Source organism: Notamacropus eugenii, chromosome 1 (assembly GCF_028372415.1).
Source record: "Notamacropus eugenii isolate mMacEug1 chromosome 1, mMacEug1.pri_v2, whole genome shotgun sequence".
In the NCBI taxonomy this organism is placed as follows: Eukaryota; Metazoa; Chordata; class Mammalia; order Diprotodontia; family Macropodidae; genus Notamacropus; species Notamacropus eugenii.
Window position 1 is genome coordinate 312,287,637 of NC_092872.1, and position 27,799 is coordinate 312,315,435.

At 39.6% G+C, this 27,799-nt stretch overlaps 1 protein-coding gene across 3 annotated transcripts in view; it reads left to right on the top strand.

Annotated features, from left to right (window-relative positions):
* Window positions 1-190: 190 nt before the first annotated feature.
* Window positions 191-27,799, top strand: part of ZFYVE26 (zinc finger FYVE-type containing 26) — a 72,746-nt gene continuing 45,137 nt past the window's right edge. For 2 of the 3 annotated variants that reach the window (XM_072629513.1, XM_072629515.1), the window contains exons 1-13: window positions 191-275; window positions 1,054-1,325; window positions 8,350-8,428; window positions 15,837-15,926; window positions 16,854-17,376; window positions 17,780-17,910; window positions 21,754-21,918; window positions 22,066-22,157; window positions 22,710-22,873; window positions 23,888-24,082; window positions 25,069-25,674; window positions 25,919-26,011; window positions 27,354-27,422. In XM_072629513.1, coding sequence (XP_072485614.1) covers window positions 1,135-1,325; window positions 8,350-8,428; window positions 15,837-15,926; window positions 16,854-17,376; window positions 17,780-17,910; window positions 21,754-21,918; window positions 22,066-22,157; window positions 22,710-22,873; window positions 23,888-24,082; window positions 25,069-25,674; window positions 25,919-26,011; window positions 27,354-27,422 — 2,398 coding nt within the window. In that variant the 5' untranslated portion in view covers window positions 191-275; window positions 1,054-1,134. The remainder of the gene's footprint in view (window positions 276-1,053; window positions 1,326-8,349; window positions 8,429-15,836; window positions 15,927-16,853; window positions 17,377-17,779; window positions 17,911-21,753; window positions 21,919-22,065; window positions 22,158-22,709; window positions 22,874-23,887; window positions 24,083-25,068; window positions 25,675-25,918; window positions 26,012-27,353; window positions 27,423-27,799) is intronic. The other variant, XM_072629514.1, reaches the window with a different exon arrangement.

The window sequence follows — 27,799 nt, forward strand, 5'->3', positions numbered from 1 at the left end:
GTAGGAAGAGCACTGTCAAAGGTCAAATGCTAAGTCCGGTTCTGGCCGGAAGTCTGTTGAATAGTACTATCCCAAACTTCCGGTTGTTTTCCAGGTTCCATTCTGTGGCTTCAAATGCCCTTAAAAAGCATGGAGGCTCATTTGCATATTTCTGTCCTTCCACCAATCGTGGCCGTAGTCGCTGATTCCTCTCCCTTCCGGGAGAGAACTGTCACCTGACTCAACTCTAAACATGGCGGCGCTGGCTTGGGCGCCGTTCTCTGTGCCGGGAGTAGGTGAGTGCCGAGCGCCCCAGGGGAGTCGTGGTGCCCTCCTCGACCCCCCGAAGCGGGGCGGTTCCCGAACCCCGGCTCCCGGCTCGGACCCGAGCCCTTCCGCCCCGGCACTTGTCCAGGCTCCACAACCAGTGTCTTGACAGAACTCTCCAAACCAGAGGGGCTTCCTGCCTCCGACGTTTCCCTCCAGGGGAGGAGGGAGGGAGGGAGTTTTCCTTGGGGGACTTGAACCCTGGAAGGAGGAGTCGTTTTAGGAAGGGTAGGAGTGAGGAGTTGTGAATCAGCCTTGGGTAATGGTAATGGATGGTCCCAAGAGATACATCTCCAGTCTCCATGCCTTTGAACAGGCTGTCACCATGCCTGCCCTCCTCGTTTCTGCCTTTTTAGAATATTTTCTTCCTGTAAAGCTAGTCTCAGCTAGCTTCTCCGTGCAGTATTCCTGCAGTTATACCACTCTCATCTTTAGTTCTCCTGCCTCTCATCAATTACCATGTTTTCACTTAATTAATGTATATTTTGTATATCCTTCAGTAGACTAAGATTCTTTTCGTCATCGTTTCCCTGGCAGGTAACACACTGTCTTATACATATCAGGCACTTATTTGTTCAGTTAAATACCAACAGGGGTAAGGGAGGAAAATGATTAAACTTTCAAAATGAGAATTGATCACTTTTTTGTTTTGAATGCTACCTTTCTTTGATGGAACTAGCAATTGCAGATTAATCTAAGTCTTTCTGTTGCTTTTCTAACTCTCCCTATGTGTTTTTCCATTTCTAGGAAGTGCTCCAAGAATGGAAAGATGGAGAGCAGTTTAGTATAGCTCACTTTCCTCTATCCCCTGCACTCTGTGCTGGGAAAATGCATCCATTTGGACAAGAGGAAGCCGCCTCCGTAGAAGAGCTCTTTGGATTTTTCTGTGAGTGCCTGAAACGTGGAGAATGGGAACTGGCACAGGCGTGTGTCCCTCAACTACACAAGGGACATGGGGATATCCCCAAGAAGGTGGAACAGATCCTGCAGGCTCTGGTGGCTTGTCCAGACCTGATGAGGTAAGTACCCCAGGTGTTCCATCACCAACACTGCTCATTCACAACTTAATGAGTGTATAAATCTTTACATAAGTGCCACTTAAACTTTATACTGAAATATTTAGTAGCATTTCCCGACATTCAGTAACTAGAGGAGAAATTTCTTTTAAAAGTAAAGAGAGAGCTAATCTCAAAGCCAGAAACACCTCTGATACATACTGGCTATGTTTCCCTGGGCAAGTCACTTAACTTGGATATCTCAAAGTATATGTTACCTAGGCATCTTAAATTAAACATAGTTAAAACTGAGCTTAGGATCTTTCTCCCAAAACTCTCCCTTCTTAACTTTATTATTGCTGTCAAGGCAACCACCATCCTCCCAGTCATATATACTCAAAACAACTTCTCACTCTTCTCCCCCACCCCCCATATCCAGTCATTGATCAATTGCTGTCATTGCTACACTCCTAACATCTCTCCCATACAGCTCTTTTCTCCTCTGACACTGCCTCCCGCTTAGTGCAGGCTTTCGTTACAGTAGCCTGTTAGTTGGTCTCTTTAATTCAAGTCTTACTTCTCTCCAGGCCTTCCTTTCACTCAACTGTCAAAGTGATCTTCCTAAAGTGCAGGTCTGATGGTATCAAACCCCTATACAGTAAATTCTAGTGGATCCTTATCACCTCCAGGATCGAATATAAAATCCAGTTTGGCTTTTGAAGACCTTTATAACCCAGCCTTTTCCTAGCTTTCCAGTTTTCTTACACCTTGTTCCCCTCCAAGTACTTTTTGATCTGTGAAACCATCCTCCTTCCTGTTTTTTATATGATACCCATCTCCTGACTGTGCATTTGACTAAATGTACCCTATGCCTAGAATTTTTCCTTCCTCATTTTTACCTCCTGGCTTCTTTCATGGTTTCAGCTCAAATCCCACCTTCTGCAAGAAGCTTTTTCTGGTCTTCCTTCATCTAGCACTAGTGCCTTCTGAGGTTATCTCAAATTTATCTGGCATAGGTCTTGTTTGTATGTGATTCATTGCATGTTGTTTTCTCCATTATATTGTGAGCTTCTTGAAACTGTTTGCCTTTCTTTATGTCTGTAGTACTTTGTACAATGCCTGGCCTATAGTACAAATCTGATAAGTGCTTATTGATTTGTCATGACTTAATTTCTCAGTGGGCTAGGCAAGGTCTCTAAGATCCTTGAGTTGCAGAGAAGTTGCTGACCTACATTGATAGAGAGAATTCCCATTAATGGTTCTCAAAGTACGATCCAGGGACCACTTGGAGTCTTCTAGACTTTTCATATCAATAAATAAATGTTTATTAAATGCCTGCTATGTGTCTGGCACTGTACTAAGTCTAGGGAGTCTAGGGAGACATCTAAAGGTTAAAGATAATCCTATTCTTAAAGAGCTTACAATCTAATGGTGATGATAGCACACAAACACTTATGTGCAATCAAGCTATATAGTATGGAGGATAAATTGGAAATAATCAACAGAGGGAAGGTACAAGAATGGAGGGGGTTTAGGAAAAGGCTTCCTGTAGAAGGTGAGATTTTTAGCTGGGTCTTGAAGGAAGTCAGAGAAACTAATAGGCAGAGATGAGGAGGGGGAGTATTCAGGAACAGGGGACAGCCAGTGAAAATGCCCAGAGTTGGTAGCTGGAAGGTTTTGTGCAAGAAACAGCAAGAAAGCTGCTATCACTGGATCACAGAGTATGTAGGGGGAAGAATTGTATACAGTGTAAGAAGACTAGAACCTTAAGAGGGGGCCAACTTATGAAGAGCTTTGGACGCCAAACAAGATTTTATATTTGATCCTGGAGGAGTAATATGGTCAGACCTGTGTTTTAAGAAGACCATTGTGACAGTATAGTAGAAGACAGACTAGAATTGGGAGAGATCTGTTACAAAGAGACCAACCAGAGGACAAGGATAGAAGTATAAAAGTGAGGCAATAAGCACCTGCAGTAAGATGGTGGTAGTGGCAGTGGAGAAAAGAGGGCATATATACAAGAGATATTTCTAAAGTAAAATGGACAGTTAGCTCTTGGCAACAGGGGGTACACAGAGGTAAAACTATTTTGATAGTATTGCTGAGACATTCTAGATATAACCTACATAAACAAGCTTTTTAGGGAGTCCTCAGTAATTTTTAAGAGTGTAAAGAAGTACTGAGACCAAAAAGTTTGAGATCTACTGCCTTACAGTAGGGAAAAATCACAAGTCTAGATTCTTTCCAAGTCTTTATTTTTATCAGGCATGTATTAATTTATAAGCAATTGCTTATGACTGTTATATAAAACTTGATACAGAGCCTGTCCAAGAAAGTACTCCTGAGACAAACTTTCTCTTGTTTACAACTAGACTCTGAGAGAAAATGGGTAGAACATCTCTGGAGAGTATTTTCTTTCATTCCTTCAAAAAATACAAATCCTAACTTCGCGTTTGTGGGTGAAGATTTCGTTGCAGCTTAAGTAAAAAAATGAAAGGGAATTCCATCTTGTATTCATAATATTGTTCCTGCCAATAACCGCTGTTGCTGAAGAAGCTGAATATATTATTCAATCTCTTGTTTTTTCTATTCCACCTTTTGTACCTCAGCTTAGTAGAGAGGTGAAACTTAATAAATCCCTTTCTTCCACAAGTTTTGGATAAGTACTTTTCTTACAGGTTTTGTTCTAGGCTGTGGCTGTTGGATTTGGTGTGTCAGCTACCAAAAAAATAAGCCAAACTCCCATATGCTTTTCTTTGTATGCAAAGAAAAAAGGAAAGGAAGGAAAGTGAACTGAAGAAACAATATATACCTCAAAATAAATTCTTGTTTTAAGGAAGCAAAACTTAATTTCAGTTCAACAAGAATTACGTTCCCCCAGTTGGAAACACTAGGTTTCAAACAACTCCAGGTGCTAAGAATACAAAGATAGTTTCTTTCTTTAAGAAATTTGCAACTTTAGCGAAGGCTTGGGGGATCTGCCGATGAAAGGGAAGATTAAAAGGCATTTAGTTCAGTACTCCTATACAAACAAAATAACAATACTAGCTTGTATGTAATTGGTGCTCCAAGTTCTACAAAGCCCTTTCTTTACCACAGCTCTATTTAGCAAAGTTAATTTATTCTAGAGATTAAGGTAGTAAACCACCTCTAAATAGTTCCTTCCTAAGTACCTATGAACATATTCAAGTCTTCCTAGTCCCAAATTCTTCCCTTGTCTCATTTATCCATCCTACTAACTTTCTCATCTTAATTTCTTAAACTCCTCTTCAACCATAGCTTTGACCTCACCATTCTCAAACTCCCCTGCCTCCTCATAATTTTAAAATAATACTTCTTCCCCTTCTCCCTTTAATTTAACCTTGACTATCCCTAAAATTACTGTATTCATTGAAACCATATCCCTTGGAGGCCACTCTGAGAAAGGCTAAGAGGAAGGAGTGGTATGTTCTTTGTTCCCTATTGTCTTCAGGGTGTTTTCTCTAAGTTTGTTGCCCCCTTTTTTTCCCTTGGAAGCCAATGTCTTCCTTTCATACCAGCCCATCCGCTTTGTTATTGCAGTCCTTTACTGGTCTAGGTCTCTGCTAGGTGGCACACTGGATAGTGTCTGGAAGACATCTTCCTGAGTTCAAATCGGGCTTCAGATAATTAATAGCTGTGTCACCCTGGGCTTATAAACCCTGTTTACCTCAGTTGCCTCATCTGTAAAATGAGCTGGAAAAGGAAATGGCAAACTACTCTAGTATCTTAGTATCTTTGCCAAGGAAATCCCAAATGGGGTCGCAAAGAATTGTATATAACTGAACCACAACAGCAAGGTCATTGCCAACTTCTTCATTGACTTTGCTGAAGTAAAGTTGATGGTTCATCCTCTTGCACCATCCTTTGTCCTCTTCACACAATTCATCTACAATTTCAATTCCTTCTGTTCTGTTCTGTTATTGACTTCCAAGTTCATTCTACAGAATGACTATTAACAAAAATTTTCACCTTTCTTCAAGGACAGAATCATAGACTGCTCTCTTAGCAGATGGATTTAACCTAATAACAATAAGGAGATGACTTATTAGAACTTGTGGGGTGCAGCTGAATGCTTTCATCAATAAAGGAGAGAAAGATGTAGCCTTTACCAAAAAGATCAAGGCCATCTTCTTGTCACTCAGTTCTTCATTCCTCAGAACTTCTCACCACCATCACCTGCCATCTCTTCCTTTCCTCTGATGTCAGAAGAAGAGATTTTGTTACTCTTCCCACTTGCATCTTTGATCCTGTGTGGGATGGCTCAGATCCCTACTTAAATCAATTACTCAGAGGCCTCTCAAAGTGATGACAGAAAGTTTATTTACTAGATTCTCGAGAATCGGGACAATCCTATGCCAGTTCACCTGGAGTAGGAAAGCCGAAGACAAAGAAAAGGCAGTGATTTATGTAGACCCTAACACAAGTCTCTCCCCCCTCACTGACCATTATTCTCATTAGCTGAGAATATGATCTTACATTCTAGACACGAAATCTAACCAATCCCTTTTGAAATGAAGACATCGAGGAATTATGTAAGTTTTATTCAATCATTGAGACCCTAATACACTACACAGTTTTATATCCTTATATGAAACTATTCTATTCTAAAAATATTGTAACCTTGAGCCTCTAGGTCTTACCTCACCCCTGGGAGAAGAATTACAATCTGAGAAGTCTTCACTAAACCTATCCCACTCAATCCCATTACCTCCTGCCTTTTCTAGGACCTCACTTCAGCAGTCACTCCCTCTTTTTAATGTATCTTCAATTTTCTCCCTACTGGTTCCTTCCTATCTGCCAACAAACATATTTTAGTCTCCTCAATTCTAAAGAATCGTTCTTTTGGCCATTCTGCCCTATCTAGATCCTGTTAACATCACTCTCCTCTCATTTGCTGCTAAACTTCTTGAAAAAAGTTGTTTATGCTGGGTCTCTTCACTTTGTCACCACATATTCTATCCTCAGCCTCAGTCATTTGAGCTTTTACCTCCAGAACACTTCTGAAGCTGTTCCAAGGTCCCCACTGACTTCTTAATAGCCAAATTCACCAGGTTGTTGTTTTTTTTAATCATTTGATGAATGAAGGAATGAAAAAACTTTTATCAAGTGGTTGCTATGTGCTAAGAGCTGTGCTAAGCAAGAAAATCAAAGTTGTCTATTGCTCATAAAATTCACATTTCTCATTGGGGAAAATTACATTTATAGGAATAAATTTAGTTATATGACATAGCAAAGCCCACAGGTTCTTAGAACTTAGCAGCAGGGCAGATTTTAAGACTTGATGATCCTCCATTATGCTAGAATTATTTTAGTTAGTGACTCCCTGCTTATTGGTGCTGCATGAGTGGCCATCTGAACCCAGCACCATCCACCCTACAAAACCTTCCTGTTATCTTTGACTGTTACTTCTCCACCCCGTCTCATTTGAAATCATTTACCAAGTCCTAGTAGTTTTACCTCACATTATCTTTGCATGTATCCCTTCTGGTATAGGACCTCATCATCACCTCCCCTGGACTATCACATTAACTTAAGAGGTATCTCTACCTCTCCCTTTCCAGCCTATCTTTCATGACCAAACCTAAGTGTGGTTAGGTCACTTCTCTGCTCCAAAATCCTTAGCAGCTTCAACTACAGTTCATACCCCCTGGTTTGGCATTCAAGGCGTGCTAGAATAAGGTGTGTGCTAAACTACATCCCAGCATTATCTCATATTATGACCTTCCATATATTCTGCGGAAAGTACAAACTTTCCCTCTCCAGAATACACCCAGTCCACTTCTGCTTTAATGCTTTTTATGCTTTCCTCTGGTCCTGGAATGTCCTCCCTAGCCTTCTTCATCAATTGAATTTCTCCCCATTCTTTAAAAGCTTAACTCATATTCTTCCACTTCCACAAAGCATTTCCTGATCCCCATCCCTCTTCCTGTCACATAGCACTTTGAACGACTTTGATACACTTACCATGTAATACTTTGTATTACAGTTACCTATGTATGTCTTATCCCTAGACTCTAGAAGATCTACAGTATGTAGGCAGGGATAGTGTCTTATCTAAATGTTTTCTTCATCCTCCTATCTTGTATAATGTACTGTATACAGGAAGTACTTAATAAAAATTTGTTAAATTTACTTTATAACTGTATGGGATGGCAAGATCCTTACTCAAATTGACTACTCAGAGGCATCTGAAGGTAAAAACAGAAAATCTCCTTTATTTGGTCCTCATGAGAGACCGGGCTGTCCCTTCACCAGTAAAGCTGGAGTAGGGAGGAGACTTACAGAAGCAGAATGGCATTTTTATATAGACTCTGACTCAAAAGTCTCCCTCCCACTACTGACCATTATTCTCATTGACTGAGAAGCAAGGTCTTACATTCTAGGCACGAAATCTAACCAATCCGTTTTGAAACTCGGTTCAAATTTCCCACTCCTGGACGTTACAAAGCCCGTGAAAATACACGTCATTATGTGCAAGTTAGGTATTGAGGAGTTAGTGAGTCATATCAATCACTGATCCTAAAGCAATACATAGCCTTATATGGAAACCACCCGACTCTGGAGGAATGGAAACCTGGGTCCAAGGTCTCCTCCACTCCAGGGAGAAGGCTCCACATTCCTGAGAAGTCTTCACTAAATTTGTTCCCATTCACAGCCGTGTAAAGTAGGTTGTTTCAGCTTTTAAAATGAAACTTAGATTCCCAAAATTGTCAATCATTTGACTAGTATTTTGGTGCCAGCACTTAAACCGAAGTCTTCTGACTCCCAAGACCAGTTCGAGGAGTTTAGATCCCAAAGTCACATTGCAAAAATAAAAAATAAAAATAAAATCTTGGGTATTGCATGTATGGGGAGGGGAGAGGTCCTCAGTAAAAGCTTTTAAACTTTTGGCTGCTTGTTACCTGTTGAAATCATCTTGCCCTTTCAGGTTTGGCAGAAATGGGGTAACCTGTGTCTGAAGTCACAGAGGAGACATCAAAATAAACTGTAGTGAAGCCTTGAGCAACTCTGTTTCTTGCCTTTTCAGGTGTGGGCAGCACAGCAGTCCCCAAAGATTGGCCTGGATTTGGCTTCTGATGCTAGAAAAATGGCTAGAATGGGACCAGGTAAGAGTATTTACAATTCACATTAGCCTCTGAAGTGGAGATTGAGAAGGAGGTGTTAGTTGTGGAATCTTCAAGTTGTCTATTGTTAGTGATTTCTTTTCATCTGAGATTTAGCAAAGTTTACCTAACAGTGCTTCATTGAATGGGGCTTCTTACAGGCTGGTGAGTGTGGACAACTGTTTAACACCAGGATGGATAGGAAAAAGAAGAAAGAATGAAGGTCATAATAGTAATAATAAAGTTAATAAACTGCAATCAGTTGTTAATTATATATGATAGTGGGAGAATATGTAAATAATTGAAATCCAGAAATATTTTTAAAACCTCATTGTAATATATGTGGCTTAGGATGCCATTTCCCATATCCATACACACACAGGCACACACCCATGCACATGCGTGCATTTATATGATTAAAAGAATGTTAACCATATTAAGAGCTCAAGTAGCGTTTTTAAAAATCTAATTAGAACAATTTTTTTCTTCCCTCTAGAAACAGTTTACATACTAAATCAGTCAAAACACATTTCTTAAGATTACTCTGAGACAATATTGATTAATATTTGTTAGCTTTTATTTGAATTACTGTATACATTAGAAGTTTTTTGTAAGCCTGCATTTATATTCTAAATCATCTCTTCAGACCATTTTTTTTAATTCCAATTTGCTTTTTGCTCTGGTTTTGTCACCAGAGACTAAATCTTTGCAGCAGCAATGCCAAAAAGCAACCACGATGGCTAATTTAAATTGACCTCATCTTCCTGCCTCCGCCATCTGCCTGGGGAAGATACTAATGACAACATAATGCCCAGCATCAAGCAAGAAAAAGGAGACACAAGAAGCAGGATACCTGCAAGAGCAGTGATTATAATTTATTTTTAGACTTATGGAAGGAATTTGAAATAAAATGTTTAACAGTTTCTGAAGAGAAAAAGTTTATTGTTCCTGGTTAAAGATCTTTCCGTCTTAAACCTTGGGTTTCTTGAGCCAAGTGAACTTATCCTTTCTCATTTGCTTCCTTTATGAATGGTTGCTCAGCTGGATCAGGACTTTTCCTGCAACAGGGGATTTCATTATCCCCAGTCACTCCTTCCCTGCCTGTCCTTTTCCTCCATTTCACTGCACAGGCTGAGCGTGGCTTTTGTCTTGGTTTCTCCAGGATTAAACTAAATAGTTTTGCCCCTTAAAACCATAGTAGCTCTGTTTTCTAAAGCAACTGCAAAGATGTGATGAGTCCTCTGGGAACTTGTTAAACTTACCCTAAAACCTACATAGAACCTGCAACATTAACCTCTGACCTTCCTTAGCAAAGTGCTTCAAAACCAGACAAGTAAGACATACTTTCTTCTAGACTGCTTCCTGTGTTTCCTTTTCTAAACCCCCTAACTTCTGGTAAATGTTTCTTTTTTGATTTTCAGTTTAGTGTGTAACCTTCTTCCCCTTTTCTCTGTTCCATTTTTGCTTTTCTCCCTTTTATTTTGTTATGATTTTTCTGGGTATTATTTTCAGAGTAGGTCTTATACTCAAGATGGTTAGCACCTGTGTCTTAGATAGAGTAAGTAAATTCTTGACTATTGAAGAAAACTATGAATATCAAATCTGTGAATCTGTGAATAATGATTGTCAAGTAATGAACAGCATAACTGTTAATCAGCTTGGCTTTAAAATTCTCAGTGGAAGCCCTAACCTGTTCCTTTCAATTAAGAATATGCAGTTAAGAATATCTCACAGACCCCAGCAGCTATATACAAGCCTCTTTTTTCCTACATGAATTCTCTTTCTTCAGCTGTCATAGTCCTTCACCTTTTTAATTCCTCCTGAAAAGACTTTGACACCTAAATTAATGAAAATATAAAAAAATAAGGAACTATCTCATCAAAAATATTAATGGAAACCATACATAAGTTTAGCAGATTTGCAGGACATAAAAATCAATCTACAAACATCATCTGCATTCTTATTCACTAGTTATAAAGATCAAGAAGAAAAAACTAAAGCAGAAATCCCATACAATAAAACAAAACCCATTATAAGGGCTATAAAACTAGAATGACCAAAATAGAGGAGGACTTAAGTAATTGGAGGGACATTTGGTATTAATATGATAGGTTAAATTACTATAGTAAAATTGACAGATTGCCCAAATGAATTTATACATTTAATCCAATCAAATTATTGAACTTTCTTTATAGAATGAGATAAAAATTATAATGCAGTATATATGGAAAAAAAAAGAGCCAAGAATATCTAAGGGCACATTGAAAAGTTGACGAAAGTGGTCTTGCACTTTCAGGTTTTAAAATATTATAAAGAGGTTATCACCAAAATTGGTATTAGGCAAAAAATTGCAAAATACACCAGCTATCCAAACAAATGTATGTGGAAAATTAGTGTTTGATAAAACCTGTAGAAAGGGAAAATTGGGGAAATAATTCATTATTTCATTTATGAACTTAAGAAAATTTGTTGGCAGTTTGGGAAAGGGATTTAGACTCTTAGTTTGTACTCTTATTACCCTGGCCAAATCCAGCAGGATGATGGATTTAATCTTTTTTTTTAATATAAAAAGTTGGAAGAAACTGGAAGTTATCTCATTTGTAAAAAGAGGATAAATATTTTTTCTGTGCAACAAATAGAAGGGATTATTAGGTACAAATATGTATGCTTTAGTACATTAAAAATAATGAAACATAATAAATTAGGGGAAATATTTATTAGCAAATGTGATACATAAAAAACTTGAAATTTAAAATATGTAGGGAGCTGTTCATAATGTGCTGTGGTAACCTTCATTCCACGGTGAATAAATGATCAAAGGATAAGAATAAGTTCATTTTCAGGAAAAAAAAAAAACTTGCTAATAATCACTTCAAAAACCTTCAGCTTTGCTAAGAATCAGATGCATATTAAAATAACTTTGAAATATCACTTTATACCCATCAGAATTGTGAAAATAATAAAAGGCAGTGGAGCTTAGTATTGGTAGGGTTGTGGAAGAAAAGACCCTATTTGAGCAGTATGCATTAAAAACTATGGCAATAATCATCCCCTTTGACCCAGCAGTTTCATTTTTGGAAATATACCATGGAAATATTTAAATTTTTAAAAAAGAGAAAAAACTACATCTTCCAAGATCATTATAAAAGTTTGAAATGTAGCTGTAATAAACTAGAAGTAACCTGAATGTCCAAAAATAGGGAAATGATTAAATAATCTGTATTAAATTATGGAATAGAAGACCATTTGTTCAACAAGCATTTAAATTTAATGCCGTTGATACTGATAAGTATGAAGGATACAAAGAAAATTGCTTTGCAACAAATTATTCTGGCAAAGATCTAATGTCTAACGTATATAAGAAACAGATTCAAATATATAAGAAGAGCCATTCCCCCATAGAGAAATGGTGAAAGGATATGAACAGGCAATTCTCAAAGGAATAAATTCAAGCTATCAAAATCCTCATTAAAAAAAACCTCCAAATTAGTAATTTAAAAAATGCAAATTAAACAACTCTGAAGTTGCACCTCATACCTTTCAGATTGGCAAAGTTAGCAGTTGTTGAGATTGCCAAGAATGTAGGCACAGTAATGCATTATTGGTAGAGTTGTAAATTCGTTCATCCATTCTGGAAAGCAATTTAAAATTATTCCCTAAACTTGACTAAACTGTGCATATGTCCTTTTACTCAGTGATAATCCCTATTAAGCCTTTACCCCAAAGAGATAAAAAGAGAAAACGAACCCATATGGTCAAAAATCTTTCATTTAGGGAGTCGTTGAACAAATTATGGTGATGAATGTAGTGGAATTTTATTGCACCGTAAAGAATAATGAAAGGGTGGTTTCAGGCACATCTGGGACGACTTGAATCAGCTAATTCAGGGGTAAGTGAGCAGAACTCAGAGAATAATTTATATTGTAACAACATCATAAAAAAAAACAATTTTGAAAATCATTAAGATTAAGAACTACAATTGATACAGTGACAAAAACCAAGATTGCAAATGGCCAGTGATAACATCCTGATAGAGAGATGATGAACCCAGTATAGAATGAAATGTTCATTTTCAGATGTGTCTGATGTGGAGATTTGGTTTGCTGGACTATTCACATCTGATAAGTTTTTCTTTCTTTCATTGGGGGAGGGGTATAGTGGTGCCCAAAAGGGGGATAGTGACGGGGTTACCAGAACATAAGAAAAAGAAAAGTAATAAATCTTTGTAGAATTTTTAAAAGATGCATAGAAGAGAATATTAGTAGAAAACAGACAAGCAAGACAGTTTTGAAAATATGTTGAATTAATTATATACTTAAAAATTAAAGACATAGCTTCATGTACTCTTTTTTTCTTTGCATATGAAAATCGTTAACTTATTTGACATTAAGATCAGAATTTTAATATAATAAGTTATATTAAAATTTATTTCCAAATAAACCTGGAAAAATCCTTATGAAATAATGCAAATAGAAAAAGCTTTAAACGAGAAAGCTGTACATGAACTACAATCAAATAAGCTAAGTAAGTGAAAATGAATGTACAGAGAATTTTGGTGGGCATTTTGACAATGACTAACCCTAAATACTTTAGTTCCTAACCAAGTAAAATTGGTTTTAGTCATGTTCAGTATTAAGTTTTAAACAATATATTAATAACAAGAAAAACAATAACAAAGAAATAGGATTATGTGTGAAGAGCTTTTCCCTTCCATCCCTTTGTATTTGGAGTGGAAAGTAGGTAAATCCAGCATCCATCCTCATGTTGGCAGGTGCGTCCTACTTTACATTGGGATACCCTCTATACAGTTCTTACTTAACAGACCTATAACAGATGTTATCAGGGTTTTGATATATAGCATTGTTTTTTATTGGTCCATGGGCCCACCTCAGACCACAGATTTGTTCTTATTGGTCCAGGGGGACAAGGAGATTAATTTTTGAACTGAAAAAGGTTGTGAAACTTAAAGGTTTAGGAACTATGCCTCTAGGCTAAATGTAATTGTGAAATAAGAAGATAAGACTTCTTTTTTCATTTTTCTAATTGGACCTCTTATTTCTCTGACAGAGACAGTGTGGAGTAAAGAACTTCTGCCAATGTGGATGGCCATCTTTCTTGATAACTTGTAGATTTAGAGAGTTTCCTAAGGTACAGAGAAATTAAGGAACCTGGATAGGGCTACAGAGCTAGTGCCATCAGAGATAGAACTGGAACTCAGACGATTCTGAGGCCAGTTCACATTGCCTCTCACGTAAAATAAAATCACCCATTCTAGAATACTGAAAAATGAGTATCCAGCACTTCCTTAAGCCTTTGATATTCTTAGAGAATAATTCACTTATCCACTTCTCATCATGATCAGCACAAAAAGGGGTCATCCACAATGTTTAAAGCTAATTATTATGGCCTTTTGTCTCATCTGCTCAAGTTAGAAGTAAAGTGGGGACTTGAGCATAAGAGTGACTGACCTTTTATTATCAATCACTTAACATTTATTAAGCATCTCTGTACCAGGCACTGTGTTGGGATTTCAGTATACACTGACAAAAGTGGAAACATTTTTTACCCACATGTGTCTTACAGTCTAGCTGGGAGATACCACATGTTCATACATGTGTAGATATAAGATGGTTTTCTAGGGAAACCACTAGTTTCTAGGGACATTTAGAAAAGCCTTCATATAGGCAGTAGCACTTCACTTAAGCCCTGAAGGAAACTAGAGACTCTACAAGATTAAGGTGAAGAAGAAGGAAGATCGTTCCAGGCATGAGAGATGGCTAGTGCCAAAGTGAGAGATGCAGGGTTGTAAAGGAAGATCATTTAAGAAGACCAGTCTGGAAGGACTGTAGTGTTCCTAAAAAGGCAGGAAATGTAGATTGGGGTCAGATTGCAAAGGACTTTAAATGCCAAACAGAGTTTATATTTGAGCCTAGAAGCAACACAAAGCTGCTGGAGTTTGAGTAGAAGAGTACCATGGGTCAACACTTAAGGAAGACCATTTTAACAGCTGTGTGGAGGAAGGACTGAAGAGGGGAAAGACTCAAGGCAGGGAGACCAAATAAGAAGTACCAGGAGTCCGGGAAATCAATAATCATTTATTAAGGACCTACTGTGTGCCAAGCACTGTGCCAGTTGTTGGGGATACAAAAAGGGACAGAAGACAGTCCTCTCCCTCAATGAGCTCACATTCTAATAAGAGACAACAAGCAAACAAATACGTACAAACAAACCATCCACAAGATAAATAAAAATAAAAGAGGGTAGGCACTAGAATTGAAAAGGCTTCCTGTGGAAAGTGAAAATGTAGTTGGGACTTTGAGGAAGCCAGGAAGCAGAGATGAGAAAGGGTGGGGTGTTTGAAGGGTATGTGTTTGGTAAGTATGTTTGAAAGCAGCAGGGAAGGAATCAGTAATACGTAGAGAATGAATAGTAGAGAAAGAGAAGGAATGATAGCACAGTATGATGGAGAGGACATTAGGGGATGAGATCAGTTAATCAGCATGCATTTGTTAAGTATCTACTACATGCCAGGCACTATGCTAGGTGCTGGGGCTATAAATATAAAGACAAAACAACCCCTGCTTTCTATCAAGAGTATACGTAGTGGGGAGAGCTTTGACAAGGGCAGGAAAAGATTGGGATAAAGGAGGAGAGAATGGAGGGATGATATAAAGGGGCTCTGAGATAAAGACAGGGGGAGGGGGTGGTGTAATTTTTCTTTCAGACAGGAATTCAGTATCACTGGGACTGAGAGAGTAAGAGGGAAGTAAGGATTTATTAACCATAGGGGAAGAGTCCAGGCAGAGAATTCACAGCTTGTATTGGGCCTCACCTTTGTGGTATGGGATGGTCTGACTTTACTGGACCTCTGCTGAGCTACCTTGAGATCTAGCTGTGCCCATCTGCCTTGCCACAACCTGTTTAACTGTTTTCAGGTGGTGGGCATCTCTTTTATTTTCTAGTTTTTTACTGCAGCAGTAGTATCACAAAAAGTTATGATATTAGTATTTTGTACAATAAGGGTCCTTTCCCTTTATCTCTGATATTTTCAGGGTATACGTGTAGTAGTGGCATTGTTGGGTCATGTAGAGTACAGTCTAAAGTTTAGTTGACTTTTGGAATATACAGAACTTAAATAATTAACAAATAAGCACACGAGTTGCTCTTGTTATTTGTCTCCTTCCAGGTCTGTCCACAGTTCTCTCACATTTAGCCCTGTTTTCCTTTCTTTTCCCATTTTTTTTTCTTAATGTTGTAATTGGTTTGCATACAATTCTGATTTCACTGCATTAAATGTACTTTATTACAAGACAGCCTCAGCTCATAGGCTAATCCAGTTAAGATATTTACCTATAATTTGTTTGCCTTCAACTTTGACTTTAGCCTCTACGGTCCTTTTCAATTCTTCCAGAAATTTCCCCTGTCTACTTTACGAAGAAAGACAGAGTTTCTTTTGCTATCAGAAGATCTACAAAATAGCATTCCAGAAGATATCCTTAAGGTGAGCCTCTTTGGGGGAAAAAGTAGGAAGGGAGCTTGTATTGCAGGTTTCTTTAGCCAGGCTATTCTAAGTTCTTAAAGTTGTTCCCCTTGCTAATGTGTTTCTAGGAGAGGCTGACTTTCAAGATAGTGGCTACACAGTGTTCTTTTCCCTTCCATGCCAGTAGGTTTGATTTAATTTAGCAAACATTTATTAATCACCTGTCCCATTCAGGGTACTAAAAACAAGAAGGAAACCCTCTCTGCCTTTCAAGCACCTTAAGTTCTATTGGAGTTTGAGACATATCTATTACAGTATTCTAGGCATCCTTCCAGAGCTTATAGCTACTTATTTTACCTACATTCTATACTGCTTATAGATTGGTTAGACTAGTTTTTAGAAGGAAAAGGAAAATAAGTTGTCACATTACATAAGTAGGGGCCCTACATTTCCATGAGCCATTCCTGAGAATATAAAAACTGTTATTGATCCACTATGTACCTTGCACTATACTAAATTATGCAACATACAAGAAAAATAGAAAACATGGTCAGTATCCCCAAGATGCTAAGTCTGATTGGGGAGATGACAATATACCTGGAGCAGTTAGGTACTAAACCGTATGATACTAAATTTAAGTGCTGTTGTTTACAGAAGGGAGGGGCTCTATATAAATGAAATCAGAGGGCCAGTCCTTATCTCAAACAATGTAGGGTATGTTGGGTTGGGGAAAGACTGGAAGCAGGAAAGGCAGCTAGGAGGTTGTTTGAGAAATGAAGTGATGAGGCCTGGTAACTATGCTAATGAAGAGGAAGGGATGACTCGAGGCATTTTGAAGGAAGGAACAGGTTGTGGTAACAAATTCTATATTGGTAATGGAGGAAAGAGGAAAAAAAGCACAGAAGGGGTAGCTTTTTAGGCATTTCTGACCAATTACTCTTCCCACAGGAGCTATATGAGGTCATACCACAAGATGATACAGAGCCTTTGACTGACAGCATTAGGAAGGGGGAGAATTGGGGACCCCAGCTCAGCACAAAAGCTGTTTCCACCCTCTGGGACCTCCTGCGGCAGGCACCCCCAAAGGCACAGGCCCTGCTGGATCTCTTGCTTGGAGACAACAATGGCGCAGGAGCCTGTAGCTGGCCTTTGCAGAAATTATTGATCAACTTTATTCAGAAAGCACTGAAGTCCCTAAAGGGTCCCAGCCCTATCCCCTCTGGGGTAGCTGACGCCATCTATGGGACTCTGCGAATACTACACTGCCCTGCAGAACCACTTGGGGTTGAATGGCATCTCCTATGTGAGGAGCTGCTTAGAGCTTGTGAAACTGAGGGTGGTCCCCTACAAGAGGAGCAACTCTTGGGGTGCCTGATAAGGAGACCAAACTGGAGCCTGGTTGCTGTATATGGCAATATCTATGCAGAACAGGTGAAGGAAAAGCCATTGGGCTCTAAAACATTTGGAAAAGGTAAGTTTTTTTCTTTTCACCCCGTCTGGATCCAGAGATCAAAGCCTTTCCTTTGCTAAATTCTGGTATGCTACCTTCTTTGGGGTCCATACCCTCCATGTAAGCTATGATATCTGGTAAGAAAAACTAGGTAGTAATGGGGATTAGGGAGTGTTGGATATTATTTTGCCAAAGCAACATTTCATAAACCATGACCCTCCTGTTGTTTAGGAGACAGATAAGTTATTAGCAATAAGAAAGAAAGGTTTTTGTTTTTGTTTTTTCAGAACAAATAGAGAAATGGGAAAGCTATTGAAAGTTATGAAGTTACAAACTATCACATCAGTTATTTAACTGGAGTAGATCATAGGAATTGGGATCCTGGTTTTTCCTCAGTAACTTCTCTTGTATTCTTGATTTCTAGTTCCATCTGAACATCTGGATCCTGAGAATGCAATGCTGAGTCTGTTCTCTAATCCTAATACAACCCAGGCCTGGAAGATGGCCTATTTTTACTGCTTGAGTAGCCACAGACACCTCCTGGAGCAGATCCTGGTATGGGCATATCAGGTTATTCTATATTTCATGGAGAATCACAGAATTTAGCATTGTTGGTCCAATCAAAGCCCAAAGAATCCCCCTTTATATTGTCTCTGGTATCCAGACTCCCTGAAGACTTTCAGTGAGGGAAAAACTCATCACCTCCCAATTCAGCTGTTTATTCATACAATTTTAGACTTTAGACAGTTCTAGTCATTAGAAAGTCTGCCAAGACATCAAGCCTGGATTTGTGTCTTCCCATCCACTACTTGTTTCTGCCCTCTAGAGCTGAACTCTCATCCCTTCTCTACATGACAGCCCTTCAGATACATGAAGACAGTCATGTGCCCCCAGTCTTTTCTTCTGCAGGCCAAACATGTTCATTTCCTTTAACAGGAGTCTATGTGATGTGGATGCAAGAGCTTTGGTTGTTCTCTGATTATTCTCTGGATACCAGCCTAACATTCCAGAACTGAACTAAGTAGTGCAGATAGTGTCTGACAAGGACAGAGTACAGAAGTGCTCTCATTACCTCATTCCTAGAAGGAAATGCCTCTCTTGGGGTAGCCCCAGCTTTTTCTGAGTACCAGCCCACCCCACACTGCTGACTGGTATTGATTGAGTTTGCAGTCCACTAAAGTTCCCAGACCTTTTCCAGACAAACTGCTCTCTAACCATGCTCCCCCGTCACGTACTTTTTTAAAGTTGATTTTTTGTACCCAAGTATAAGTCCCCCCTCTCCTATCAAATTTCATTTAATTAGATTCAATCCAGTGCTCTTCCTCTAGAACTGCTATCACATAGAAGCTGCACCAAGTAGTAGCTGAGCAACAGTCTGGGATGGCTGTCCTTGGGTGTCAACCAGAGCTTAGTTATGACCCTGCTGATGAGTCATAAGAAGGATGCCATATTTTTGTATACTGATTTGGTCATCCAGCATATTAGCTACAATATTTCCTAGCTTTGTGTCATTAAATTTGATGATCATGCCCTCCTTGCCTGTATCCAAGTCACTGATAAAAATGTTATCTCCAGGGCACTCTGGCCTTGGAGATGTCTTGCATAGTGACATTGAATTATTAATGGAATGACTACCATGAATTTGTCCATTGAAGCAGTTATGTCCACATTTCTCCATCTTCTGCACAAGAATAATTTGAACTACTTTATCACATTTTGTTAAAAAATCTAGGCAAACTATGTTTAGGCATTCTCACCTACAAGTTTAGTAATCCTGTGGGGAAAAAAATAATAGTCTAGCACAGGAGTAGGGAATATGTAGCCTCAGGGCCACATGTGGCCCTCTCAGTCCTCAAGTGCAACCCTTTAACTGAATCCAAACTTCACAGAACAATAAAAGGATTTGTTCTGTAAAACTTGGACTCAGTCAAAAGGCCTAGGATTTAGAAGGCCACATATGGCTTCAGGTTCCCCACCCTTGGTCTAGCATTACTTATTGCTTGATGAAGTCATGCATTTTCTCTTTGTAATTGCCACTTTTCTATGTTGTTCACTGGCTGGTTTTTAAAATGATCCATTATAGAATTCTCCCAAGAATTCAGGCTTATTAGCCTATATTTTATAGACTTTATTCTCTTCCCCTTTTTGTCCACATCTGAATTACCCCCTCCTAATTTCCATAGCTTGTCATCTATGACTTACAGTGGCTTGCTTGCCTCTCACGTTTAGCCATTCTTTAAGCATACAAGGATGCAGTTTATCTGGGCCAGGTGACTTAAATCCATCAGAGATGACTGAGTGCTCTCTTTCTGTCATTTTACTTGCTTACTTTGGATGTCACCTCCTTATATCAGCTCTGTCAGCTATTGTTCTGTCATTTCCAGTCCACAGGTCATTCTTTTGGACAGAGATAACAAAAGCAAAGTAAAAGTTGAGTCACTCAAAGTTCTGTCTGTGGTCAGTTATGCTCTCTCCACCCCAAGCAGCAGTCCTGTCTCTTCTTGAAAGCCCTTTTTGGTGTCCATAGCTGCCTTTATCAGCGTCAGCTCATTCTGGATATTAGTATTCCTGACACTATTTTTCTAGGACTATGCCGCTCTTTTATTTTTATATATATCTTCTTTTTCCTACCTGTGCTTCCATCTTCTGTTCATGTCTTTTAAAAAATATAAGTTGTTTGGTCAGTTTCTTGTGTAGCAACAGCTTACTCTTCAGACGGTTCCATTTTTCTTCCTTATTGGGATCATTTCCCTTGATCTCCAGAATTTTTCATTCTTCTTGGGCTAACTTACCCTGTAGAATGGAGTCCTACTCATCCTTCCCCTGCAGCCTTCCTGAGACCTAGGGTACATGTCAAACTACATTCAACTTTTCTTCTCTTTTGATCACAACCTCTAGGAAGGAATGATTACTTCCTCCAAGGATGCCACCATTTCCATCCCAGCAACCAGCTCCTCCCAGTTAGTAAGAATTCGATATAGTGTAGACTGTCCTCTTGTTAGTTCCACTACCCTTTGAAGGATAAAATTGTTAATGCAAATCAAGATGTTATTAGCTGTTTTCCTTTTGGGAGAGAGTTCCAAAAGATATCTAGATTATTTTTCCATGCAAGATCCATGATCTGTTTCCTGAATTCATCTATTTCTTTCTGCTCAGGTGGTCTGTGGCATACAAAATTGCTTGTATTTCTTCTTCCACTGGTCTTTGTCCAAATGTTCTCCACTATTCTTACCCATTCACATTCTTGGATTTCCTCAAATGAGAATAACTTATTAATATTCAGTACTTCTGTACCCCATTCTTCTCCTTTACCTGTCCTGTTTTGTTTTGTTTTGTTTTTTACATAAGGTACCCCCATCAAGAGCCATATTCAAATAATGTATGTTGTCCCATCAATCTCAATGATGCCTCAGGTCAAATTTGCTACCTTATGTTAGGACAACGTAATTCTTCTTGCTTAAACATTGGTTATTTATAAGTAGTTGAGGCCATTGAGTTTACTCTGGCTCCTTACTTGGATTTTATCTCCTATGATTTCTGAGTGACTCATCTGCTATTCTTTCTTCATTGTAGCTATCTGTGGTATCTAGCTTAGAAAATCGCCTAAAGCTAGCCAATTTTCTCCCTTTCCAATCCTTTTTCAGTTTAAAGAACTTTTGATTAAGTTTGCACAGGCCCACCTAACTTTCTTATATGCTTTTATTAAGACTAGTCCATCCCCAGGTCGACATCTCTTATCACTGCATTTGAGTCATGGTACAGAAATCCAAATCCCATTCTCAGACACCACTGTTTTAGCCAACTGCTTACTTCCCAAATTGCTTTTTTCTTTTCTTCCATTTGCCCTCAGTAAATAGCAGTGAGAAAAAAAGCAATCTTTGCCTATATTAGCTTTAATCTCTTACTCAAAAACCTCATAATCTTTGGCAATACTTTTTAGGCTCTTTCTGGCAGTATTATTTGTGCCTATGTGAATCACTAGAATTACATGGCAGACTTACATTTTGATAAATCTTAGATATATGCCACTGAAAGACAATAGACTTCTCTGTTATTGTTAGCATGCCAGCAAATAACCACCTCAGTGTCCCTAAGCAGGGATTCATCAGTCACTGTCCCACTCTTCATTTCTTATTCTAGGATTTCTCCCTCTGATAGCTTCGATTCCTTGGAGGACAAGCAGCTGCCTCCTCTTCAGAGCTTCCTTCTCTTCGGGAAGAACCTTAAGCCTGTTATTTAGCTCTAAGTATACAGCTGCCTTTTTTCCTTCTCTTCCTATAATCTGTATTACTCATTCATCCTCCATCTTCCTGACTAGGATCTAGTCTCTCCTCCTCTACCTCAAATCCCCCCTTTTTTGGATTTGTCAGCCTCTTATAACCCTCTTCTTGCTTGCAGATGACAGCACTAAAGCTCTTGAAGGAAGAAGACTTTTCAAGTCTGAGTTGCTTGCTGGACAGAGAATTCAGGCCTCTCAGTCAACTACTTGTGCTTCTGGGATGGACTCATTGTCAGAGCTTGGAGTCGGCCAAGTTGCTGCTCCAGACCCTCCATAGGACAGAGGTAAATCTTCTATTCTGAAGTCTTGGATTTCTCTAGTAATGAGAGATGTCTAGAACTATAGGCTTAAAGCTTAGACTTAATATGGGTAGTCCTAGTCTCTGGCCCCAGGTGTCTGAGTCAACATCTCTCCTTTCTCCCATTTGAAAGCAGAATCAAGAGTGTGATAAGCTCCTCAGAGATGCCTGTGATGGTTTGTCATCACATGTCGAGGTCCTAGAGTGGTGTCTGCAGCAAAACAGGTAAGGATAAGTGATGCCTTCTCTTGTCCTATAATAAGGATAGTAAATCTTTTTTGATGATGTTGCCCATCACCTGTTCTAGTCTTCTTCAACATAAACATAAAGTTGCTAGTTTTTCCTTGACCATAGGAGATTGATGTAAGGAGCATCTTGGCTCATGTTTCCATGACCTCAGCTTACCTGTGGTTCTAGGCTCACCTCCTTCCCACCTCATCAGGATTTTCAGAAGTAGAAAATGGAAGTAGAAGAGAATGGTAGTCTCTGTTTGGTCACCATCCTAGCACTTGCCAAAAGTGCTTCACTCCAGGGGAGTTTCTGTCAGCAGATATTAGAAGACTTAGTGGTAAAAAGGTTGTCCTTCAAGATCTCCTAGAGGCACATTAATGATAGGTACTGACAGTTTCCATCCTAGATCTGGCTCTTTTTCAGTGCTGAGAGGTGAGATCTGTGCTCTGAGGAGTGAAGCAGAAAGATCAAGGAGTAAATGAAATCAGGCTATCCCACGACAGTACTATGAAACCAGTCCTCACTTCCTTAATCTTCTCTTTGCAGCCTTCCCATACCAGAGAGAGAGGTCCTGTATCATTTGTATGGTGGAGACAGCCATTCGGTACTCTACTCCCTTCATCACCTCACAAACCTTCCTGCTCTTAGGGAGGAAGATGTTCTGAAGCTACTGCATAAAATGCTCATCAAGGCCCCACAGCAGGATGAATGTAAGTTGAAGTGGAGGTGGTCCAGATCATGTCCATCCCCTGTGAACTGGAGGTCTGATCAGAATTATTGCTATGACTTCTCAAAATGGACAACCTAGCAGTGGTCCCCTAGAGTGTCCTTGAACTTGAGGGAACACCAGTGATTCAGTCACACCAGAAAAGTGGGGTTTCCTCACCTTTTGTAGGAACTCTGAGATGTTGGGAATCTCTGGAACAGAATCACAAATACAAGACTTCTGGCCTTTCTGATGCAATTCAGGTTACAGTTGAGCAGCCTTTAACTTGGAACTCTCAGTACATTCCCCAATTGAACAAAATTAGAAGCTTCATTTTGAATTCTGTACATTGTCAGAGGCTAAGGACTGAGAAAAGGGCATTGGAAAGTTAATAGAGTGATCCTGCACAATTGCGAATAAGATATGACTGCTTTACCACCACCACCCCAAATCTTCAAAGAAATTAGAATTATCTGGTTCTCTTATATAAAAACATAAAACTTTTTCAGTTGATTTCATTTTGAGCACTATTTTTTTGTGTTAGGACATAGGCATGTGCTTTAGAAAAGAAAAGATGATGTTACCATGCCTATGTCAGAGGTATAGGACAATGTGGATTCTATTCTGTTCATCTTCAGTTCTGTTACAGGTGAGGGCAGAAGTATTACAATAAGTGAATATAGGAAAGAATTTTTAAGGCCTTGTCTGTTTTGGAAGGTAGACAGAACAGGGTCTTCTGAGGTCTCTTCCCGAACTCAGGCTTTATGATTCTATGGTTAGGGAGTAAATGAAAGACGGAAAAAAAGAATCATTATGTTGAACTCAAATGGTATAAAAGAAAAAGACAAGAGGAATTGTTCAGTAAAAATTAAAAATGGTATGGAGAGAAGACACATTCTAAATGACTCAGAATATCCCCTTCTCTTCATTTTGTGCTTACAGCCAGTGGCAATATGAAAGAATTGACCCTCAGGAATTTTACCTCTTTCTTTTCTCCTTCCTCATAATTGATATTCAGCTGATGTCTCAATCCCCAACCATCTGAACCAATGTCAGAACCTGACACTCTTCCAGGGGTTCTGTGCCATGAAGTATGCCATTTATGCCCTCTGTGTGAATTCTCACCAACGCTCTCAGTGCCAGGTCTGCAAAGAAGGACTCTCTGAGAACCTGGCCACTAACCAGGAACCAGTGAAGGACTCTTCTTCCCCAGGTGCAGTAATTGGTCCCCATCTTTTACATGGGCTTAGTAATAAAAATCCAACATATATTCTTAGTACTAATAATCACTTTCACTACAGTTTTCAATTTAGAGGTTTTATTCTTCACAAGAATTATTTTAGTATTATCAAATACTATCTTTAAAGGGAAAAACCAAAATGGGAAGAAAAAAAAGAAATAATTTGACCAATATCTAATAGAGTCAGACCTCCTGATCTTCCTTTGCTTTTATCTGTACCTGCTAGGTACTTAATATGTACTTGCATATGCCAAGCATTGTATTTAGCACTGGAAAGAGACAATCCCTGCCTTCAAGGTATCTAATGGGAGTTGGGGTGGGAGGGTGGATAACACATAAACAAGAGTAGTTGCTGAGGAAGGGAGTTTTAGTCTGGCAGGTTACTGGGATTGTGAGTTGAGCCATATGGTGACTTACATGATGTAGCCTTTCCAGAAAGCAGTGGTAGTATTGATTTAATTATTGTACTCAGAGCAAGAGAGTGTAAGGGAGGGGAGGAGAAAGCTATGTGGGACAGCAGGGCAGGTGACCCAGATAGACATATGAGTGGTACATGAAGGAACTGGCTAGATATGGTGGGCTAGAGGAGTTTGTTCTCCTCAGTCAAGAAGCATGAAGACCCTGGAGTAGCTCATTGGCCAGTTCTAGGCTTCAACCCAGTGAGTCAGTCCTAGAAATACTAGTGTCTAGTATCTCTGATTTCTGCTAAGATCCTGAAACCCTCCCAAGGTACACTACAGTGTTATTGTGGCATGTATCATGCAGTACATCTTACTAGTCTTTTGACCATTACTATAGTCCCCTGGCTTAGAAGATAGGCCCCCAGATAAGAAAGTGTTTGTGAGGCTAGTAGACATGATTTTTATTTTTTATTTTTGGCTCAGAGGCATCTGTGAGTATATATGTGAACTTATTTTTTCTTTTTCTGGCAACTTCTCTGAAACCCCTCATCCCCTTAGGTGCCTCGAATCTCTTCTCAACCTACCTGGCCAAGTGTCAACATTACCTATGCAGTATTCCAAATTCCCTGCGACTAGAACTTCTGGAAAATATTTTTTCTTTGCTCCTCATCACCTCTAGTGACCTTCACCCAGAGCCTGTCCTGCCTGAGGACTATGCTGAAGATGATGACCCTGATGGTAACAGTCCTCCAGATCTAGGACAGTCTCCCTCTGAAAACCGCCAGCATATACCCCAGCCTGAGAGGAAGTCAGAAGGAACTGCCCTTGAGGTGCTCAGGGGTCTTCCTCACACTTCTCCAAGCTGTCTGATTTCAGAGGCAACAGGCAAGAAACAAGGACAAGGCTTTCTGGACCTCAAACACTTTACTAGTGGTAGCAATGGGTTTTTAGCTGACGAAATAGCAATGGAGGCTTTTCTCAAGCTTCTCCAAGAGCAACTAGAGGAAATTAACAACCATGAGCCCTCTGAGGACCCAAAACTGGTAGAGAGCCAGAGCTGCTCAGGAAGCAGGAATGGGTTACAGAGTCGACTGCATCAGTTCTCCAAAGTTCTCTCTGAGGCACAGTGGAGATATAAGGTGGTAATCAGCAACCAGAGCACAGGTAAGAGAAGAGATAAGGCTGGATGGGTGGGAAGAAAAGGGAGAAAACTAAGAAAGGGTTTCAGAATCCCACATTACTTTGGCTCAGATAATTTTCAGAAGGCCAGATGCCATCATAACCTATATTGTAAAAGTTGGACATTGTTCCACTTCTTAGCAGGTTTTCTCCACCTGCTATCCCAAGGGAGAGGGTAGTATAAAGCCTGCATCCTTCTTTGTGTGACCTGTAGTGGTTAACATTTCAGAGGAGCAGCTGACAGCCTCCCAGAAATGCCGCACCCTCTCCACATGCCATTCCAGTCTCCGCCGTGCTCACCGGGCAAGAAGGAATAAGTCAGGTGAGCTCAGAAACTTCTTCCCATACGTTGGCCAACTTATGTGCTGCTGTTTGTGTCTGAAGTCAGTGACGTATTTATACCTAGCATCACACTGGAAACTTCAACAGATACAGGAAAGGGAAAGCAACAGTGCATAGTCTCTACTCTCAAAAGCATATAGTTTAGTTAGGGAGACAGAAGTAACATACCTCAAACAACTGGAAAACAAGTAAGTGCTAAATTTGGTGGTACCATGGATAGAGCACCAGGCCTGGAGTCAGGAGTCCTAAGTTCAAATCCAACTTCAGATATTCAGATAGCTGTGTGACGCTAGGTAAGTTGCTTTAGCCTGTGCCTCAGTTTCCTTATCTATAAAATGGTGATAACAATAGCAACTGTCTCCCAGAGTTGTGAGGATCAAAAGAAGTAACATATATAAAGCCCTTTTCAAATCTTGGAGTGCCATGTAAAAGAATGCTGTCTGCAAAGGTAGCTGCTGTAATTACTACTGTGAGCGCATGAGGGGTTAAAATACTACTAATAATTTGTATTTATTTAACATTTTCCTCCCAACAACCATTAAAGATAACAAAGGTTACTTTTTACATAGACTAACATGAAAGGGGAAGGCTTCTTGGACAAGATAGGACTTGAACTGGGACTTGAAAGATGTATTAGATGAGTGGATGAGAAAGGAGAGACCATTTTGTTTGGGGCAAGTGGCATAAAATACCATCTGAGAAATCTGTGTGGCTCAGAGATGAGATAAAGAGACCATGTGGGAGCACGAAGCTCCATGGGTTCCCCACAATGGATCTGGATTATATCCATTCCAGATGAGAGAATGGCAGATAGGAACAAGTGTGCCATGCTTGCCAGTGATCATAGCAGAGCTGGAGGGCATGTGGGGCCGTTGTCTAGGACAGGGGTCAGCAGTGACCAAGCCAGTCAGAAAATGACCCAGTAGCCACAGGGCTTCTTACCTATAGAAAGGAGATGTCATAGAAAGTGATGCAAAGAAGCCTGATACATTCACTTCTGTGCTGGGTAGAGTTGTAATTTTCTCTAATACATGTAATATTAGCTACTGACTGAGAGAGGGAGTAAAACTGCTGTTATAGATGGGATTAGGGGACCAGCTGCCTCTGAGGTCTTTTCTGCCTGCTGTTCACTAAAGCCAGTATTGCTGTATGGATGCTTGTTTTTATGTATGTATGTGTGTATGTGTGGCAGCAGTTGCCTGCTGTATGGATGCATTCCATGCTCAGACTACTCTCAGTTCTGTTAATGAGAGGACTTGACATTTTCTATGCTACAAGAAATTGATGGTAGATTTTTTTTCTCTTCTTTCTAATGTCTTTAGATGGTCGGGACAGAATCTCCAGCCTCTCACTAGAAAGTACAAGTAGTGAACTAAGCACGAGCACCTCAGGTATTGATCAGGCGGGTCCTGTTCCTCAACTTTGTCCTGGCAGAGAGGAGTCCGTCACTGTGGTGTAAAAACTGGGGTCGCACAGCCTGACTCTGTGTTAATACTGAAGAGATAATGCGTACTGTGTTCCGGGCAGATGTTAGAGGGAAGGTTGAGACTGACACTATAGAAAGCCTTTCAGAGGCTTCCTTGTCAGTCCTGCTTACCTTTAGTCAAGATAAAAAGAGGTTTCTCAGTTCCTGTCACTTGCTAAATTAATATAGATGTGGAGATAGTCCTTCCTCCTGAAGAGAAGTCAGGTCCTATCTCCAGGTTTTTCCATGGGGTATTCTGATGAAAGTGATTTAAAGAGTTTGTAATGCAAACCATGTGCTACC